The 19213-nt window shown below is 40.6% G+C and overlaps 1 protein-coding gene across 5 annotated transcripts in view; it reads left to right on the top strand.

The window, feature by feature from the left end:
* Positions 1-2930: 2930 nt before the first annotated feature.
* NAALADL2 (N-acetylated alpha-linked acidic dipeptidase like 2) overlaps positions 2931-19213 on the top strand; it is a 415927-nt gene continuing 399644 nt past the window's right edge. Inside the window, exons 1-2 of one of the 5 annotated variants that reach the window (XM_058844299.1) lie at positions 3422-3756; positions 3836-3885. In XM_058844299.1, coding sequence (XP_058700282.1) covers positions 3437-3756; positions 3836-3885 — 370 coding nt within the window. In that variant the 5' untranslated portion in view covers positions 3422-3436. Of the gene's footprint in view, positions 3757-3835; positions 3886-19213 lie in introns of all 5 variants that reach the window. The other 4 variants (XM_058844300.1, XM_058844296.1, XM_058844298.1 and 1 more) reach the window with 4 other exon arrangements.

The raw sequence follows: 19213 nt of genomic DNA, 5'->3' as shown, positions 1-19213 counted from the left end.
TTTTTGTTGCTTTGTAGTGTTATTTTTCCAAATTCATTATTTAAAAGGTCATTTTCCAAGGTTGCTAGGTCTGAAATGACTGTTCTTGGCAGCAGCTCCAACTATCTCTTCATTTCATTAATTTTCTTGCTGAATCGTGGGTTTGTTCTGTAAAATACATATATCCAATTAATTTTTCAGTATAAAAGGCAGGGACTGCCCATAAAAAGGAATTTTAGACTTTCAAACTGCATTTAGCAGATGGTTTTAGAGGTATTTAATTTCTTGTTTCCTCAAGTGGGGCTTCTGTTATTTAAATGTGTGGTGCCTTTAGCCTGTGTAAAGAAGCAGGACTTGACATTCCAGACATGCCTACCAGTCCTCTTAGTCTCAGTACCTTTCTTTATTAAATGCTTCGGGAATGGGTGATAAGGGACAGGACTGCAGGTCCCTTTCAGACCTTTAAAATGACAGCTTTAATGCTCTCCTTCTCCTGCACTGGAATAAATAGTCCTGCCAAAAATAGTGGTCCGTGTCCTCCAGCAAGGGAGAGGACATCACCCTTCATAGTGTCAGTCCCCCAGCATGGCAACCAGATAGGATCTTGCATGGGTCATAGACTGAATTCTCTTAAAAATTAGATTTTTCTGTTAATAAATCAAATATAACCTAAAAAAGCAGCATCAAACCCAGCAAGGATTAAGGGAGCCACGAGGTGGCACTTCTGCTGCACAGAATGCCTAAAGCTCAATCACTTTGCAGGCTGGTAAAAATACAAAAAGAAACAACCAAACCTACCCAACGTTCACCTACAAAAGGAAAGTAAACTTATTCTTACAAACAGCCATTAAATGTCAGGACTTAAAACCATCACATGGATTCCTTTCAACCTAACAAGGAGCTGGACTCGATCATCCTTGTGAGTCTCTTCCAACTCAAGTTGTTCTATGATTCTAAGATAGACTTTCTGTAAAGCAAAAACTTAGAAACTGCCTTATCTGGTATCTCAAGTCAAGGAAGTCTCTTTAAACTTATTTTCCATGTTTCCATGCCCATTCCAAACTACTTGATACATTTTTTTGGTAAGGAAAGATGTGCACCAATACTGTACTATGGATGTACAGTTTTCATGCACTCATTCAGAAAAGTTTAAGGGAAGGTTTTGAGTTTGTATTTCATTATCTTGCATGTCCTTTTCTAGTCAGGTCACAATAAGTGTTTGCAAAATGTAATTGCTTGGAGGTTTCTTTTTCTTCATAGTGTAAATCTATTTCAGTTTCCCTGAATGTTGGGGTCTGGTTTGTTGTTTTTGGTTTTTTTTACTTCTAGAGCATGTGGTCATGATTCAGTATAAATAATAAAAATCCTTGCCAGTTATCTCAAGCTTTTCCCTTTGGTTGCAGCTCTGTAGTGTGGTAAGCAAATGCTCTCTGCCTGTGATCTGCACAGAGGCCAATCCTTGGCAAAAATGCTGGGGGAAGGGAGGAATTCTTACAACAGCAGCAGGAAGACAACGGTCTGGGCAGCAAAGCTAGCCTGGTTTTAGCAAAAAGTTAATGGAATTTTGTATTTAGTAATTAAGGGACCTGTCCAGGAATTTCTGACTAAGATGCAGCAGAGTCATGAGACTCCAAACAGCTTTCCTAACAAACTCCTAACAAGTTTGGAGCCCTGTGTGAAAGCATGTGGAGTCATGGCTGGTGCACTTTGCCTTTGGAGATGATTTCTCTGCTGCAGGGTCAGCTCACACTGTTGCCAAGCTTGGGACTATACAGAAGTAGTTCACAGCTGAAGCGAGGAAATGCAAAACTGTGGTGTTGGAAAACCTGTTTTAAACTTCAGCCTCAGCCTTCCTCACAGAATGGGCATGACTGGCTTAAGCTACATAGCACAAAATCCTCAAGTCTGGAGTGACTAACAAAACCACTCTAAAGAAAACCAGACTTTACCCATGGCTCATACCTAGGGGTAGAAAAGAGAAGAATGTAGTTTTGCAGAGTTATAACATGTTACTGCAGGAGAAGAAAAAATTGTGAATAAAAACTGATGAATCATGGTTTGAGTAAATGCATTTGAACACCTACAAGCCTGACAGATTTCTTTGGGTGAGAAAAAATACACCTTCAGCTGCAGCTGTTTTGCTTCTGCTCAGTGTTGAAAAAAGTACTTTATTAATGAGGATTGTAGATTGGTTCACCTGCTCTTCAGTGAGTACATTGCTGTTTTTCTCTGAAATTGTTTTCAGTGCTACAGCAAACCAGACAGGCTTTCCCATTAATACTTTATTAGCAGAAGCCAGTTCTCTTATAAATGCTTGAAATTTGCTTTTCTGTATGCTTATACGTGCACCATATGCCTGGAAGACTTCTGAAAGACTTTGTTTTCTGCATTTTCTGCAGCAGCTGATGGGCTAAAATGCCTTTATTTCAATAGTAGTTTTTATTCAGTAGGCAAGACATTTTAGTTTGTTTTTTTCTTTCATAAACGTCTTTCTGGGATATAGGTCTGGACATATTTCTCCTTCTTAAAATGAGCATTTCTATCAGTAATTCCCTTAGGGTAACAATACTAACCCTGACTTCAGATAGTGAAATTTATCAGGCTGATGCTTCTCCTGCCTATGTTGAATGGCTGAGCCCTGTACCTTGTGTGGTAGCATTCGGGATTACAGGACAAATTGCAGATTTGGGGATAGAATTAACAGCAAAATGCTTTGAAGCAGAACTAAGTCATTAATCTGGGTCGGAGGAATTTGTTTTACTAAGGAGACAATATTGTAATGGCAGTGCATTCAAGATCAAAGTTCACCTGTTAAAAGGCTTTGTGAAAGCAGTGTCATTGCAGCAGTTCGGACAGCCACAAAACCGTGCTCTGGTGTGGTTGGAGCCTTCTGGATTCAGCTGCAGGTGTGGCCGCAGTGCTCGGATGCCCAGCCTGGCAGAGATCCGCACGGACAGCCGGGCTGTGCTCAGCTCCTCACACCTCCCCGCCCAGCTCCGGGGCTCTGCGGGTTGTGTTAACTCGGACAGGCACAAACAGCTGCAGATCAGCAGTTATCCCCCCGCAAAAGATGTAAAACAAGGCTTGAACATCACCATTATCTGTCAAACAAAAGGCTGAGAGAGTTGGGGCTGTTCAGCCTGGAGATGAGAAAAGTCCAGGGGAACCTCAGAGCCCCTTCTAGTTAAAGGGGCTAACTTAGAGCTGGAGAGGGCCTTCTGACAAGGGATGGAACATATGACGAAGGAGAACAGCTTTCGCTGGGGAGAAGGTAGACTTAGATTAGCTATATGAAGGGAACTTTTCCCTGTGCGGGCGGTGAGACCCTGGCACAGGCTGCCCAGAGAAGCCGCGGCTGCCCCATCCCTGGCGGTGCTCAGTGCCGGGCTGGACAGAGCTTTGCGCACCCTGCTCTAGAGGAAGGTGTCCCTGACCACGGCACAAGAGCTGTAACAAGATGCTCTTTCCAACGCAGCCATTCCGCGCTCCCTGTCCCGCCCCGGCGGCGCTCGGGGCTCGGCGGCTCCGGCGCGGCCCCGCGGGCGCTCCCCGGGGTGGCCCCTCACGGCCGGGGCCGGGCGCGCTCCGCTTTACGGCTGCTGAAAACTCCCGGGGCGGGCCGGGCCGGGCCGTGCGGCGCCGGGCACCCGCTGGGGCAGCGCAGGTACCGGGGCAGTGCAGGTACCGCCGGGCACCCGCTGGGGCAGCGCAGGTACCGGGGCAGTGCAGGTACCGCCGGGCACCCGCTGGGGCAGCGCAGGTACCGGGGCAGTGCAGGTACCGCCGGGCACCCGCTGGGGCAGCGCAGGTACCGGGGCAGTGCAGGCACCGCCGGGCACCCGCTGGGGCAGCGCAGGTACCTCCCGGAACCGGGCAGGGCAGCGCGGGTACCGGGGCAGCGCGCAGGTAACGCCGGCTCGGGCGGGCTCAGGGCGGGCGGGACCCCAGGGCTCCTCACCCCGAGCCCGGCTGTCACCGCGCGGGCCAACTCGGTCAGCTCCCTGCGTGTGTTTTCTCCTATAAGTAACTCAAAACTGAGGCTCCTGCGGGGGCTCCGGGGCTGGCTTCGGTGCAGGACAGGTAAATTTGCCGTGCGGATGGTCCCGCACAGCCCAGCGAGCTCTCTCCATCCCTGGGTCCCACTCCCCGCGTGGAGCTGCTCCGTGCTCTGCTCTTCGCTTTCTTCTGTTCGCTGAGAAACGCGAACGTGGTCTCGCCCGAGTTTAGAAACTGAACGAGGTGTTAGCGCCTTTAAAGCTTTTTAATGTTGAAACAGAATGCCCGAAACACGGTGAGCCGTGTCACACGTTGAAAACTTGCTGCAAGCCATGAGCGCGGTCACGACATGACAGGAGCGCTCCCCTCGGGGCTTGGGGTGTGCTCGGGGTACCAGGAACGCAATCGGGCAGCTCAGCAAGTTTCGTTCTGGGACAGCATTGTCATTGCCGACCTTCCGAGTGATCCTCAGTGTCTTGGTTTCTCCATCCATGCGGAGCTCCTTGACTCCAGCATGTGTTCGTCTCCTGTAACTGAGATGACCTCAAAATTGTAATTAAACAAAACTCCGTAACGAGTGTGGAGTTGACAGTTGCAGAGCAGCGCTGAGGCATCTCGCTGACTTCAGCTGAAACTTGCAGCATTGTTGCTGAGTCATCAGGACAGAAATATTCGGGGAAGAAATAAAGAATTTAGATTTTTAACTCTAATATGAACGGCCTGTTTCATGTTGGTTTATTTATTACTTGGTACATATTTATTGCATTTACAGGCAAATTTATTTGTTCAGTGGTTAGCATATGGAAAGCATTAGATGACTGAAATTGTAACGATGCCAGTCCTGTATATCAAGCAATACTTGATGTATTTTTAGAATTTTAATCTAAAGAGCTCTTGTATGAGTCCAAATACATCCATAATGCAGCATTTATCTCTGCTATCATCAAAATACTCAAGAGTCTTCTGAATTTTGGTCATGGATCACATTACTAATAGATGTCTTAACTGGATGATAATCGACTATGAAGTTAATCACCTGAAATAAGCCAAAAAAATATCTTTTGTAGCTTATATTTACAATTTTTTTTAATCTGGGGTTTTAATTAAAAACTCTGGAGCTACACACACATTTTCTTAAAAAAAACAATAAATTATCCCACAGAAATGCATTTTTTTTTTAAATTCCTAGTTTAAAACCAAATTTCTTGGTTTTAGTGTCTATCTAAAATTAGCAGAACTTTTTTTTCACAACCTTAAAATTAGGGGAATTTTACATTGCTGAAGATGTTGACTGAAATGATACTAACAGGTCACATTGTTCAATAATGAAGCAGTACGTTTGTTTGTGATAATGGAAAACTGGGTTTTTTCATGTTGAAGAATTTGGTCCAGGTTGTTTATCTGAAGCAGAAAATAAGGTTTAAATGGGAAGAAAGCCAGAATTGTCTAAGTTAATAGAAAGATGCTCATGGTTCACATGCATGTCACAAGCTGCAGAGTTTTTTGGTAGCAGCTCCCATAGTCATGCTGGATCATATGACTTCCTGCTCTGTTAATCTTTATAGCTGAAGTCTTTGCTTGTCATTGCTGTGGTACATACCTGCATTATTTTTATTTTTTCCCCCCTTTTTAAATAACCTTAGGGTATGAATACAAACTAGACATAAATAGACCTTCAAGGTGCTTTGTCTTCCCCTTAATAAACGGATTTATTTCAGAAGTTCTTTGTGATTCACATGTAATCCTCCTCAGACTTTTTCAGTGGCTCTGGATCTTCTACTCTGAACATAATTTTGTTGGCCAGGCCAGCATTCCTGCAGTGTAGAATTGCTTAAACGATTGGGCAGAATTATGCTGCTTTTTCTTCCTCCCTTCCTCTTTTCCTTTTATTTTCTGTTCTTTTAATTATTTTCCAACCTTCTCCTCCCCTGTGATGTTTGCTTTGGTGTTTAGACACATGCATTATAAATACATTTATAAATGAGTTCATTAGGAATATGTAATATAATATGAGGACATCATTGATAGATGGCTCTAAATTAAAACTTGGTAGGACTGGGATCCTGTTTTGCTTTTTTGTGCAGATCATGCTTTGGTTTGCAATTAATCCAGCTATGGAATAGGCATTATCTCCAGCTATGGGGTACTAATGTGGAAATTGCCCCCAGTAAGTAACTGAGTGTTCTGACTGAGAAAAGAGTTTCTGGCCAGGTGGGGATCAGTCTCTTCTCCTGAGTAACAAGCAAAAGGACAAGAGGAAACTGCTTCTGCCTGGAGGGGTTTAGATTGGATATTGGAAAAAAAATTCTTCACAGAAAAAGACTGTGGAGCACTGGATCAATCTGCTCAGGAGAGTGGTGGAGTTCCCCTCCCTGGAGGGATTTAAAAGATGTGTGAATGTGACACTTGGGGACACAGTTTAGTGCTGGGTTAGTGGTTGGACTCGATGTTCTTAGAGGCCTTTTCAAACCTAGGGGGTTCTGTGATTCTGTCATCATTTGGAAACAACGCATTGTGTTCTCAAAGACTTAGCAATGTGCATCACGGCACTTTGTTCCTCCTCGGGTGTGCATCTGTTGGGTCTGTCAGCTGTGTGTGCCTGGTTAATGCAGCTGTGCAGGGAAGCAGCAAAGGTTACTGCTCATCTTCCAGTAGCTGTATAGTTCCAAAAAACAGATAGTCAAGTACACCTGTCACAGCCCAGGCTGAGTGCAGAAGAACAGTTGTTTTCTCTCAGCCATCTTCTTGCTGTGGGATCTGTTGGTCAGTTGGGATCTAGCTGGGAAAAAAATACCAGGATTGCGTATCTGAAAACACAGTCAAGAAGTAATCAAATGAAGGTTCATCCACACTGCCTCTTCTGCTTTCTTGTACAAATGTGTTTGCAGCTCTTGGTGGGTATCTGAAGCACAGAATAGGTACAGGAACTGAATAAAAATGGTAACATGCTATTATTTATTACTGATCTGTTACTTGTGTCAAAAATTGATGATACAGCACCTTTGGCAAGGGTTGTTGACCACAGTAAGCCTTGACTTTGAATTCAGACTGGTTAACTCTATGCACTACGAAGTACAGCGTTCCACCTCTATCCAGAGCCAAAGGATTCAGCAGTCACAGAGTTGTTCTGGGCTTTCTGCTTCAAAATCAGAGGGATGTGTCTGAAACACTTGTAAGGAGGGGGATATATGCAGTGGTTATCTGGGAAGTTGAATTGGTAGAATTGTTGGGTCTGTTCCTTAGTTTTCTCTTTTAGAGATTGCTTGTTTTAGCTTTTCAGTTAACTGTTTTCTATGTAAATACAGATTAATTTGCAAGAACTTGCAGAAAAGCTCCAGTATGACCCAATCTCTATATGAGGGGGCAGGAAATGTAGCGTGCCTTTGTGTTTGGCACTAATGAGATCATTCCAAGAATCTCCTGTCAAGTTTGGATGTTCATACTTCAAGCAGGATGTTAGAGTCAAAGAGACTTCAGAGAAGAACTATAAGAATGAATAAGGGTTGAAAATAGCTCCTGAGGGAGAAATTCTAAGCTCAATATGTTAAATATTATCAAAGAGAAAGGAGGGGAGGGACTTGATTGCAGCGTTTAAGTGTGTGTCTTGTGAGCAGAAATCCTGTGATGAAGCAGAAAGTGATGGGATATCAAGATCCTGTGGCTAAAATATGAGCCAGACACATTTGCAGTAGAAATAAGAATTGCATCTTCAGCAAGAGGGTAATTCATTGCACACTATGGTAGGATGTTCATCAAAGGAAAATTTTAATTCAAATATGGTATTCTTCCTTTAAGATGTGCCTAAGTAAAACTTAATTGAGGGCATGTGTCCATGTGCTATACAAGTCACAGCAGATGATCAAAGTATTTTTTTTTCTGTATCTGAATACCTGCATCTACATAAAAAGACAATAATAAAATATGGTTAGCCCAGGAGACTGTTGAAATGAAGACTTAAATGTCTGAAATGCCTGGAAACAATGAATCACAGAATCACAAAATAATTAGGGTTGGAAGGGATGTCTGGAAATCAAATAGTCCAACCCCCAAAACAAAGAACTCTAAAGGAAGAATTTGTTTTAACTGTACTGAAGATTGAAAAGTTGGTTTGGCAAGTAATTCTTTAGCGATGCAAAGATGTCATTACGGTCAGTTTCTGCATTGGGAGGTCTTGGCCATTTTAAATACTAAATTAACGTGCCAGTTGCTAAGATTCCTTACACGTTTTCATGGAAGTGCTGTGGAAATTAAGATGGCTGAAGTTCAGAATCTGAAAGCAAGCTGAAATAAAAAAAACAAACCAACAAATCCTGCTGTCATTGAGTAACTTTCATAGATGATATCACTTGGGCTGCGATAGAAAACTGCTGAATAGAACAGGGTGGTCACAGAACATGCTGTGTGGGGGGGGAATTATTGGTGGTTTTGCAAGGAGAGATTTGTAGATCCTGCAGAGATTTGGGGGAAATCTGTGTTATAATGCATTATCTCCTGTGGTGAAGAGCCAGCAGGAATGTTCTGAGGTTTTTCCTGTGCTCAGTTTTACATGCCTTTAGCAGTCAATGCTTTCAGGTCTTAGGCTTAGTGGAATTGTAGGCAGCTGTGCTGGTTTTGCTGGGGATAGAGTTAATTTTCTTCCTAGTAGCTGGAACGGGGCTGGGCTTTGGTTTGGTGCTGGAAATGCTGTTGCTAATAAAGGGATGTTTTGGTTAGCGCTCAGTAGTGCTTGCATAGAGCCAAGGCCTTTTCTGCTCCTCACCCCACCAGTGAGGGGCTGGGGGTGCACCAGGAGTTTGAAGGGTCAGAGTTGGGATAGTTGATCTGAATGACCCAGGGAATGTTCCAGACTAAACGTTGTTGTGCTCAGCATAAAGCTGGGGAAGCAGAAAAGAGGGGCATTTGGAGTGATGGCACTTATTTTCCCCAGTCATTTTGAGGTGTGATGGAGCCAGGTTTTCCTGGGGTTGTCTGGACACCTGCCTGCCTGTGGGGAAGGAATTCCGTGTTTGGTTTTGCTTTCACGCACAGCTTTTACTTCACCTGTTAAACTGGCTTTATCTCAGCCCATGGATTTTCTCACTCAGATTCTCTTTCCCTCCTCACTGTGGGGGAGTGCCTGTGTGGGGCTAGGTTGCTGATTTCTGGGGATTAAACCATGACAGCAGCATGAGGAGAAATAAAAGAATGGAACATGAAAATAGCAAACCCTCCCTTTGACACAGTTTGATGGGATGAGCAGAAGTCAAGCTGAAACACAAGTCATAAGATACGCCTGTCTTGTATAAACTCTTCAGCTTTTTGGAGAACATGTCAGGAATCAGCCTTCAATATGATGAGAGATCATCAAAATAAATGGAAAGGACCAAGCTAAGGGCACATCACTCAGTGAAACCAGTCTTTTTTCTTAAATCCCAGAGGATACTGAAGCAATGACCAGGGGATTGATTAGGGAGTGCAGTTTGGTGAACCAAATCATGTATATGATGAGGACCAGCTGGTTATAAAACTGCAGCAAATTACAGCAGGAAAAGTATGCAGCTGGAAGGATTCTTGAGAGTCTGAAGGTGATTGTGCTTCTTGTCTCAAGGGATAATGTGCAAGTATCCAGAAAGTTTCATGATACATGCTGAAGAGAAAGCTGGATATTTGTTGTATTGCTCAGTGTAAGTGTTGGAAATGGCTGAAAAAGTGGAGGTTTTGGGACTCAGCCCACAAATTCTAAGCCACTTACTTTGACTGCACACTTCCTTACGGATATTTTACAGCTTAGGAACAGCTGGATGATGGATGATTCTGAATGCTGCAATTACAGAAAAACCTGCAGCAGTGAGTGTGCAAGACAGAGATGTTTGACCATGCATTGTTTTTCTCCTTTCTAATTGCAGAAAGTGAATTCATAGGTGAATTCATAGTTTCCTTCAGGACTGTTTTTTAGTTACTATTCTTGTCTTAATTTTTTATATTTAGGCATTTATTTTTATGTTCCAAGTAGTTGTATAAAGATTCTGCATTTTCTGCTTTATATTTCCATTCATGTTTGAGATTACCTAAATTTGTTTCAAGCTTTATCTTTGCAATGGTGGTAAAAAATTAACTTTCATAAAAGATAAGGTTTTTTTCTTTCTTTCTTTATGCACTTAGGGTGTTAATATGTGTGATATAAGGTGTCATGGGCCAAGTTTGTGGTTTAAAAAGGTTAACTGTAGTAAAACTGTAATGTGAAGTATCTGTGTAGAGTGATGGCTGAGAAATTTTCTAAAAAAATTAATTATTTACAGAAAACCGTGTGTATACTGACAATTTCCAAGTAGACCTGGGTGTATTTATCTACCCATTATGGTTCTTATTTTACGGATGAATATGCTAAGTGCTATTCAGAATTATTTGGCCATATGTTCCTGTTTTTATGGAACTTCATTTTGCAGGCTCTTTATATAAATAAAGTTTTCTCTTCATGATGGAATGTACTAAGAGGGAGAGAGAAGAATGTTATTTCAAATGCTATACCTTTCGCAAAAGAGCAGATGGTGTTTGTATGCGGGGCTTCGAGGAAGTTTTACACTTTGAAACTACTGCTTTATTCCAGATTGTCTAAGAGAAATGAGTGTTTTGAGCTCTTGTGGAGCGTCCCAGGTTGTGTCACAGCTGATGTCAGTGTGTTCTGAAGCCAGCAGAGATGTGGAGTTACACTGACCCTTTGTCACTGTACTTGTATAATGTGGATTGTTCCCAAGTGCAAGCAAGAGTTGCTTGCCTAAAGTTTATTTTGTGCAGTACTTTGGCAAGAGTGGTCCTGAATGAGGTGACTGAATGATCTCAAGTTTCTGCATCTTTATTTGTGCCTTTTAAGACTTGACTCTTCCAGTCTTCAGACTTCCAGCTCTGGATGCTGATGGGGAGCAGTCCCCTGGTGACACAAGTCAGCTCCTTCAGCACCTTTGGACAGCTCACCACCACCACAGTTGGTTCTGTGCAGTCAATTTGATGCTTCATTGGCACTAAATTTGATCCAAAATCCCCTGGGAAGAACAGTAGGCAGATGATTAATTTTCCTATTTGTCTTTTAATGTGAAATTTGAAATCTGCTGGTCATGCCAGTTGTGAGAAAAAATGAACTTTTTACTAAAGTCTCAGAGGAACTTTTAGGTGGGTGCTGCAGGCTGCATTGACACATTAAATTATTAAACACGAATTTTTACAAATGTGTTCCAAGACATTTACATCTATGAATCACAAACATCACGCTGGGTGAGACTAAAGGCAGGGATTTACATTGTTCTGCTGTCCACATTAGTTAATTGTTTTTCACTATTCCCTTGCTTAGTTGGGGGTTTTTATGACAATATTTGGGCATGTTAAAAAGCATATTTTCCTCATGGTGATTTGCTTCAAATAACTTTGTTTTAATACTGTTTTGGTAGGAACAAATCCGTATGAGTTCTGGCACAGAAATAATGTCTTGCATGAATATTTGAAATGTAATTAGAGAGCTGCAGAAAAATACTGAACTGCTGTAGATACACACCTTGTATCTACAACAAATAAAGCATTATGTTGGGGACTTGGAGAATTTTGTAATCTTCCTGTTGATACTGCAGTTGTTGTGGGAAGCACTGCAGAGCATCTGCTGCTTGAAGGAGCTCCCTCTGAGGAGGAAACTGGAACTTTGGGGGTCACCTGTGTATAAAAATGGAATGGACTGTGCCTCTGGCTCTGCCTTTGTCTGAGGCTGAACTGTGGAAGCCTAATAAAATATTAGTTGATTAACTCATTTAGAGGACTCTGACAATACCTTTGGAAGAAAATAATGGCTTGATCAGGCTGTTGCTTCCTTTAAATATTAAAGGAAGTTGTGCCTTCATCTCCATTCTATAAGAGGGGCTGTAGTGGCCACTGCAGCCATGCATTAAGGGGGAAAAACCCAGAAGTTTTGATTAAACAGGGAAGATAGTTACATGATGACAGAAATATGCCTCTGGAATTCTTTTTCAGTAGTGAGATATTGCATTACTTCATATTTTTACCATATCAACTGAGAATAAAGCCTATCCAGTATTATTTATGACAGTACTTCCATGAGAGATGCAGATGCTGGGATACTCTGAGAAGCCTGGTCTTGTTTTTGGGCCAAAGTGTTGGCCCAGGGATGATGTGTGAGCATATGCTCAGCATGCTCAACCAGTGGTTATTCAGTCTCTCCAAGTTGCAGATAACTATGCAGAAGTATCCAGCATTCTCCTGGGATGGCATGAGAACAAATGCAAAGATATTTTTAAGTCAAATTGAATTCTTGTTTTCCTACCAGCTAATTGCATGTATTAGATGCTTGATGAGTGTCTGCTGTCTGAAAAACAGATACAACACGGGCAAATGTCTGGCACAAGCCAGATGGTTTGAGTTTTGTCTTCATGGAAAGAGTAGGAAAAAATACATGTGGTAAGCTAAGAGGCTGTAGAGAATGTGGTGCTTCCAGGGACAAATAAAAATTACTTCTCCATCCTGATCAATTACTAGACTATGCAGTTTTAATAAAGAGCTTTTCTTGATTGCCAAGTTGTGGCTTCTTTTCACTTGCTTCATCCACCTACTTGTAATGCTTTGAAAATGACTATTTTGGGACATGTTCTCTTGCTTTCATCCTTAGTCAAAAAAGGGGGTTTTTTTTCCCCTCATGTTTTCCAACAGCTGTTTTTCATAAGTGTGTGTGGATAAATACTAATTTCCCCTGTGGTCTAGCTGGCTTTTCTGCACTGTTAATACTCCACCATAGCAAAAAGTGATTCTGTATACACACTTCATTCTTGGTGTGTTTTGTGTGCCAGCAATTAAGTGTAGATTTTGAAACTGAGTGGGTGATTAACTCTGAAAGTGTAAATTCACTAACTTTGCATGTGTGTTTTTCATGGGTTTGAGTGTCTAACCAGTTCTTAAGAACACTTCAGTTTTTCTAGGCCAAAATGTGTCTGCTCTGCAGAAAAAAAAAAAACCCACCAAAATAAATTTCAAGTAATTTTTAAAGAAATGTAATTAATATGGATATTCAAAGATGCAGCAGTTCAGAACCAGAAATTCCCAGGAGCAAAACTATTCCTGGAATATGTGTTCCAAGGTAGGATACTTCTGTGGCCCAAGTGTGGAGTTTGAGTTTTGTTTGGGTTTTTTTGGTAAAGTTACTGTTTTGCTGTTCCTTTTTGTTTGTAAAATGGAGCTTCCTGCTGTTTTATTCTTCTGCATAATGTGAAGATGGTTCTTGCACATAAGAATTATCAATATACTTCTGACTACAGGGAACTGAAATGAAATACACATTTTCAGGTGTGTAGCAGTTATATACTGATGTATGTAGACAATAAAGAGTTCATTTATATATTTACAATCTTGATCAGATAGGCTAGTGGCCTCTGAGTTTGTAAATAGCTTCAAGAAAGGCTGCAGAGAATATTTGTAGGAATTTTTTGAGTGCCTATTCTAAGAGGGATCTGAGGAGTGTTAAAGGAAACGTGCATTTCTTAGGAAACAGCAAGTTTGAAGAATTACGGAATTGTTATTTCAAGTTATGTGCAAGTAACCTGAGACAGTCTCCCTTTTGAAATAGGTTTTAGTTTTCTCTTACACATTCTAGGACTGAAATATTCTTGTTTTCCAGCTGCTGATAGATCAGGGCTTGGTGGAGTTGTCTGTGTGTATTGTGTGTCAGAGCAGAGGGATTGACAGCCTTTGGAAAGGGTGGGGTGAAATTCTCCAGCCTTCCTTCCAGTAAAAGACTTGTGTTCCAATGCTTGAAAGGAATGGAAAAAGCATTAGTAAATATCAAATTATAGTTGAATTGTTGTAAGTAAAATACTTGCTCTTGTTCCTACTTCCCAGTGCAGAATTTTTTTGTTTGCTGTGTTTTGCTCATCCAAGCATAGATAAGAAACTTGAAAAAATTTAATCTTGTGAGAAACAGAGGAGTGTGTTTTTGAAAAGAAGTACTGATGTTTAAGTACTACTTTCTGCTCTTTGTTTTTATTGTTTGGGATTTTTTCCTTTATAGAATAAAATATCTTTCTAGATCTATAATCACTTGTAAGTGGCAAAGCCTAAGTAATTTTTTCCTTTTTCTGGCAGATACTCTGTGTGATTCAGTTTTGAAGTCAAATTCCTTCTATGTTTAATGGAGACATTTCTTTTTCTTTGTTTTGGTTGAAAGGAGTTAAGTAATGACACTTCCTAGAAAGATGAGATGAAAGTGTTACCAAAGGAAAAAAAAAAAGGAAAAATTTTCTTGACCTTTAGTGCATATTTTTTTTAAGTATCGGTTCAAAAGTCTGAATATCCCTGATGTCCTGAGAAGGCATAAAAGTGTCAGTGGAAGAGATATATCAAAGTAATTCGGTTTTTCAGAATTGAAATAAATGTGATTTAAAGGGAAAGTGTCAAGATACTTAGATCTTAAACTACTTTAGTGGGAATTTGATTTTTATTCTGTTAGAGGCTTGCATTTACACTGTTGGTTCTAGAATAAATTAACTAAAAGCTATAGAAAAAACTTCAAAGATTATTATTACAGTGCTCTGTAGGGAATATTAATCCATTTATTGTTTATCTCTTGCCTTGAAGGAATTCCATGTAGAAACTTTTATTCAATTATCTTGTGCAGTGTTCTTACCCGCTATGTGAATGTATCTCTGTATAAATGATTGACTGCTGATTGACACCAAGTTATACTTGTTTGTGAGGAAAAGTGGTGTAGCGAAGGAACAGAATTTTTTTTGAAACTATATAGAGGAAATTGCCTTGCAGTGATATGAGATGTGCCTCACAAACTGCCTTAAAATTCACACTGGCCTCTTTTCTGATATTGAGTGGAAACTTGGGTAGATAGTTCTCAAATAAAAAGCAATCTGGAAATGGATTAAACCTGAATAATTATTCACTGATGGAAATATAGATATAGGAACCTCCTAGGGACATTCTTTATGCACCCAGAAGTTCCTGAATGTACAGAAGCTAGTATAAATATTACCTCAGTCTTTCCTGGTAATCTTTTCTCAATCTGGGCTTTGCTAAAAACCTAATTTCTGATAGTCTATAGGCACTGACTAATGTGCGGGACAGTGTGTGTGATTTCTGTTCCAGAACTTGTTTTTTAACCCTGGCATACTAATCACATTCTGCAGAGCTCTCTGTTGCATTTTGTTAGTTATTGCAGCAGGTTAAAAATTAAAAGGAAGGGCTGGTGAAGAATAATTTAATCAGGGGTACTTTGTGCTGACTCAGTCCTGAGTGTGGTTTATCAGGGCTTCGTAGTAAGAGCGCCAGTATGAAGAGGGATTCAGTGTTTATCTGAGATTCTGTTAAGATGAGGGATTTCCAGACCTTTTCCAGAGAACATTTTTGAGGACTTCACATTTTTTTAGTACTTGTGTTTTTTATGTTCTCAGTTGGCTGTGTGAGGTGGACTGGACAGCCAGTTAGACTTGAGCAAAATAAATATACACAGCCTAAAATATGCAAGATTTTGCACTCAGTGTAATGAAGTTAAACTATTGGAAAATGTGGGGTTTTTTTTCCTAATATTGGTCTTACCTTCATGAACTCTAGATTACTATTGTTTTTTTTAAAAAATACCATACTACTAAAATACATGCAAAAATTGTTTCCATTAACAACTTAGTGTCTCTCTAGGCAATATTTATTTCTCAGCCCCAGCCACTAACCTTTGTTTCCCTTATTTAGGCTTCTTCTGACATTGTTTTAACCCCCAGTTGCCAGGGTGGGGATGTGTGGGTGGATTAGGCAAAATAAAAGACTTTACCTGGAGCATCATGTACTGATCCAAAAAGCACTGGAGGTATCTGAGGTGCTTGGCTTTTGTAGTGACTGCTTTAATCAAGCTAATTTGGGGACAGTGAAACTGAGATCTCTGGATTTACAGATGACCACCCAGTGCTTAAGTCAGGGCTCTTGCTCAGCAAAGCATTAATATTTGCGATTATATGCTTTCTTCTGCTAATTCAACAAATTAATGAAGAATGTTTGCTTAAATCTCACAGACTTCACTTTCCTGTGAGGAGATAATTACTTTTTGTCATGAATAAAGATCTGCAGTCACTGGCAAGTTCAGGTGACTGTAAATGCTACACAAATGGCTGAAACAAAATATGGAATAGTCCATTTAGTGCTTTAACATTCTGGGATGACTTTTGCTGGTTGAAGGTCGAGAGCTGATGGGAACAGCCCCAACTCTCACATGTGCAGGGTCCCTTCTTGTGCATTTAGGGTGACCTGAGAGCTCTGTTTGCACTCTGACAGTGAGTCTGCCACACCAGTGTGACAGCACAGAACTTGTGTTGTCCTGCATCAACAGACATCAAAGGAATATTTTTGTTTAATAGTAAAAGATGCTCTGAGGAGGAGAAATTTGTCTCTTTGTTGTCTTGTTGCACAGATAGAATATCGTATGCAGAATAGGTACAATAATGAGTACCTAAGAAAAGTCTGAGTTATTGAAACATGTTGCCACAGGGCAAAGCAGGGGTGGGATATGGTTAAAAGAAAAAAAAATCCAGCAAAGGAAGCTGGAACACATTTATATTGCATTCTTTGCTTCCAGAGTAGCTTGCTTTATTGGATTCCTTATGTATAAGTAACAAAGATTCATGAATAGTTTATTTGAATTTGATTTTTCCTGATCTATGCATGAGTTTATTAGCTTTAGGCAGGTGCATAAAGATTCAAAGCTGTTTTATTCTAAAATTCAACTCCTAGTACTACATCAAATTTTGTTTCCTTTTAACTAGCAGAGGTTGTTAGAGAGCTGTAGCTGCTCACATCTCTAATTCATGTCTGTTCCAGACATGTCAGCTGTTGGACTTCTGTGGACCTGAGGTCAGACTATGTGCAAATTTGGTAGTTTTTAAGGGAATTAATTTGGTGGAAAGAAATGTATGGAAAGACTTGAGCATTTTTCAGTATTGTGCTGAGAAATTTATCCTTGACTAATATAACTCAGTTGTGTCCTTTTTTTGTTTTGTGTTGTCCCTCCATCACATGATATGCTTTGACTGGCACGAGTGGTCACTAACAGAGCTAAACTAAATTAGTGTTAATCAGCTTATGGGTCAAGTCCAGTTTGAGAGGTGAATGAAAAGTTCTAAAACCCAAGCCTCAAATAACCCTGCTTAAAAACTAACTTATAATATCATATTTATATATTACTGAAATATGTGTTCTCCAGCCTAGTTCCAAGTTAATTGAAGAAAATTTTTAATAAGATCAGAATTTTATCTGAGTGGAAGTTCTATAGTTCTGCAAACTCTGTATGGTGAGCATTGCATCTCCATGAAGAGGAGCAGGATGGATGCTGTGCAGGATTCCTTACCTGCTGCAGCTTCCCAGGAGGTTGCTGCATGCCCTGAGGATAGAGTTCCCTGTGCTCTCTGCTGATTTCATGGTGTTTACTGGATGTGTTAATGGAGCAGCAGATGTTAAAAGTGACTTTCCATGGGTTGTAAGCCAGGAATCACAGAACTAGGAGCTCTATCAAAGCTGGGAATAGGCTCTTGGGGAGCTCCTGAACATTATCTGTTGTTCTCTGGACTGTGTGGCTGCTGGAAATGTAGTCATGAATTGAAGGGAAATTGTCTCACTTGAAGAATTTTTTTTTTTTTTTTGTTCTTTGGGGTTTGTTTTTTAATTGTTGTTTTGTTTTTATTGTTACTTTTTACTTAAATATTGTGTTCACAAGGAAAATGTCTAGAATGTGAATATATGAACACAAGTGGGAATGAACTTTGTTTTTGAAGACTTGGTCACTATTAAAATACAGCCACTGTTCCCTATATGGCCTTGGCCAATGCTACTTTTCTTTCCTGTGCTTTCAGTTCTGTGCCTATGAAATGAGAGATGTTATGCTGTCGTTCTAAAGACGTTTTAAGAAAATGCAATAAAAAGCAGTGAATTAGATCTGAGTTAATAGTCATATGACTTTAGGAATCTTACTATGTCACTCTAGTTATCAGCCAAAATTTTGATCTCTTTGACTGAATGATGAAACTTATTTTCAATGGCAGTCTTGTCATGTATTTCATTCTTGACACAGTTGCTAGGATAATAAATACTTGAAAACACTTAAAAGAGAGAAAGGCAAGATAAATGAATGTGAGCTTGTTTCTCTTGTGCACTCAGGTCAGTTTTTGCTTCTTTGTACTGAATATGCATGGCTTGAGTAGGAAGGCTAAAAATGGATAGTTAGGAAGGCAATGGCATGTTTTGTCAGACTGTTTTAATACCATTTGGGCTGTATCCAGTAGTAAAAACCTCACTGTCTCCAGCTGTGTTTGAGCTGTGGTTTCTGATGGATGGTGATGCCTTGTGTGGTGACTGATGCTTCTGGTGTGCAGCCTTTAATGTGTTCTTTGACTTCCCCTCGCCGTTACCTTCTTGCACAGACTCTGACTAGGAGAGTAGTAATAGAAAAAAATCTTTTCTGATAATGAGGAAAGCTCTGCAAATATTCACAGCATGTCATGTACAATTCCTTGATCAGAGTTGCTGGGGGGACAAGTATTTTTAGTCATAGAATTGTCACAAAACGGATCTTCTGGCAGGAGGATGCGTTTGGTTCACCACCAAGGCAGAACAACTTAATTGATAGCTCATTTTTGGATCTGTTTATGTTCAGTCAGATATTTGTATTCTGGACATTTTCCTTGTCAACAGATGATATTTGGAGTAAAAAGAAAACCCCACACACTTAAGGAATAGGAAGTGTTGTTCCAGGATGATCACTGGGAGGAGCTGTTCATTACAGTTTTTGTGCATTAAATCAGTGGCAAGGAAATGATGAGAGAGTGGGAAGGTGATGTGGAGGCAATGAAACTTAGTCATGAGTGGGGAATACTCCTGGTAGAAAGGGATCAGTGGTTTTTAAAAAAATGAAATTGAAGGAGCAGTGACCTCAAGGGAAAATACTAATTCAGTAACATTTTGAACTTCTAGTGTATATTAACTATTAAAACAGAAGTGTAGTAGCACCACATCATTGCTGATGGGAATACTCTGAACGGATAGCAGTTGTCCAAATGTCCATTAATACACAGGAGAGCCCATGAGTTCCAAATGAGGTGAGTTCCTGTCATTGGAATACTGAGAGGATCTTTGCCAGTAATCCTGTTACAGAGGTAACCCACCTCACAGAGACAATTTGTGTTTGAATCCTGACATGATTGAGTGAAAGGGGAAAAATCTTTGT

Source organism: Poecile atricapillus, chromosome 8 (genome assembly GCF_030490865.1).
Source record: "Poecile atricapillus isolate bPoeAtr1 chromosome 8, bPoeAtr1.hap1, whole genome shotgun sequence".
NCBI lineage: Eukaryota > Metazoa > Chordata > Aves > Passeriformes > Paridae > Poecile > Poecile atricapillus.
Note: the sequence above shows the minus strand (reverse complement) of the source record. Positions and strands in the feature narration are given on the sequence as shown.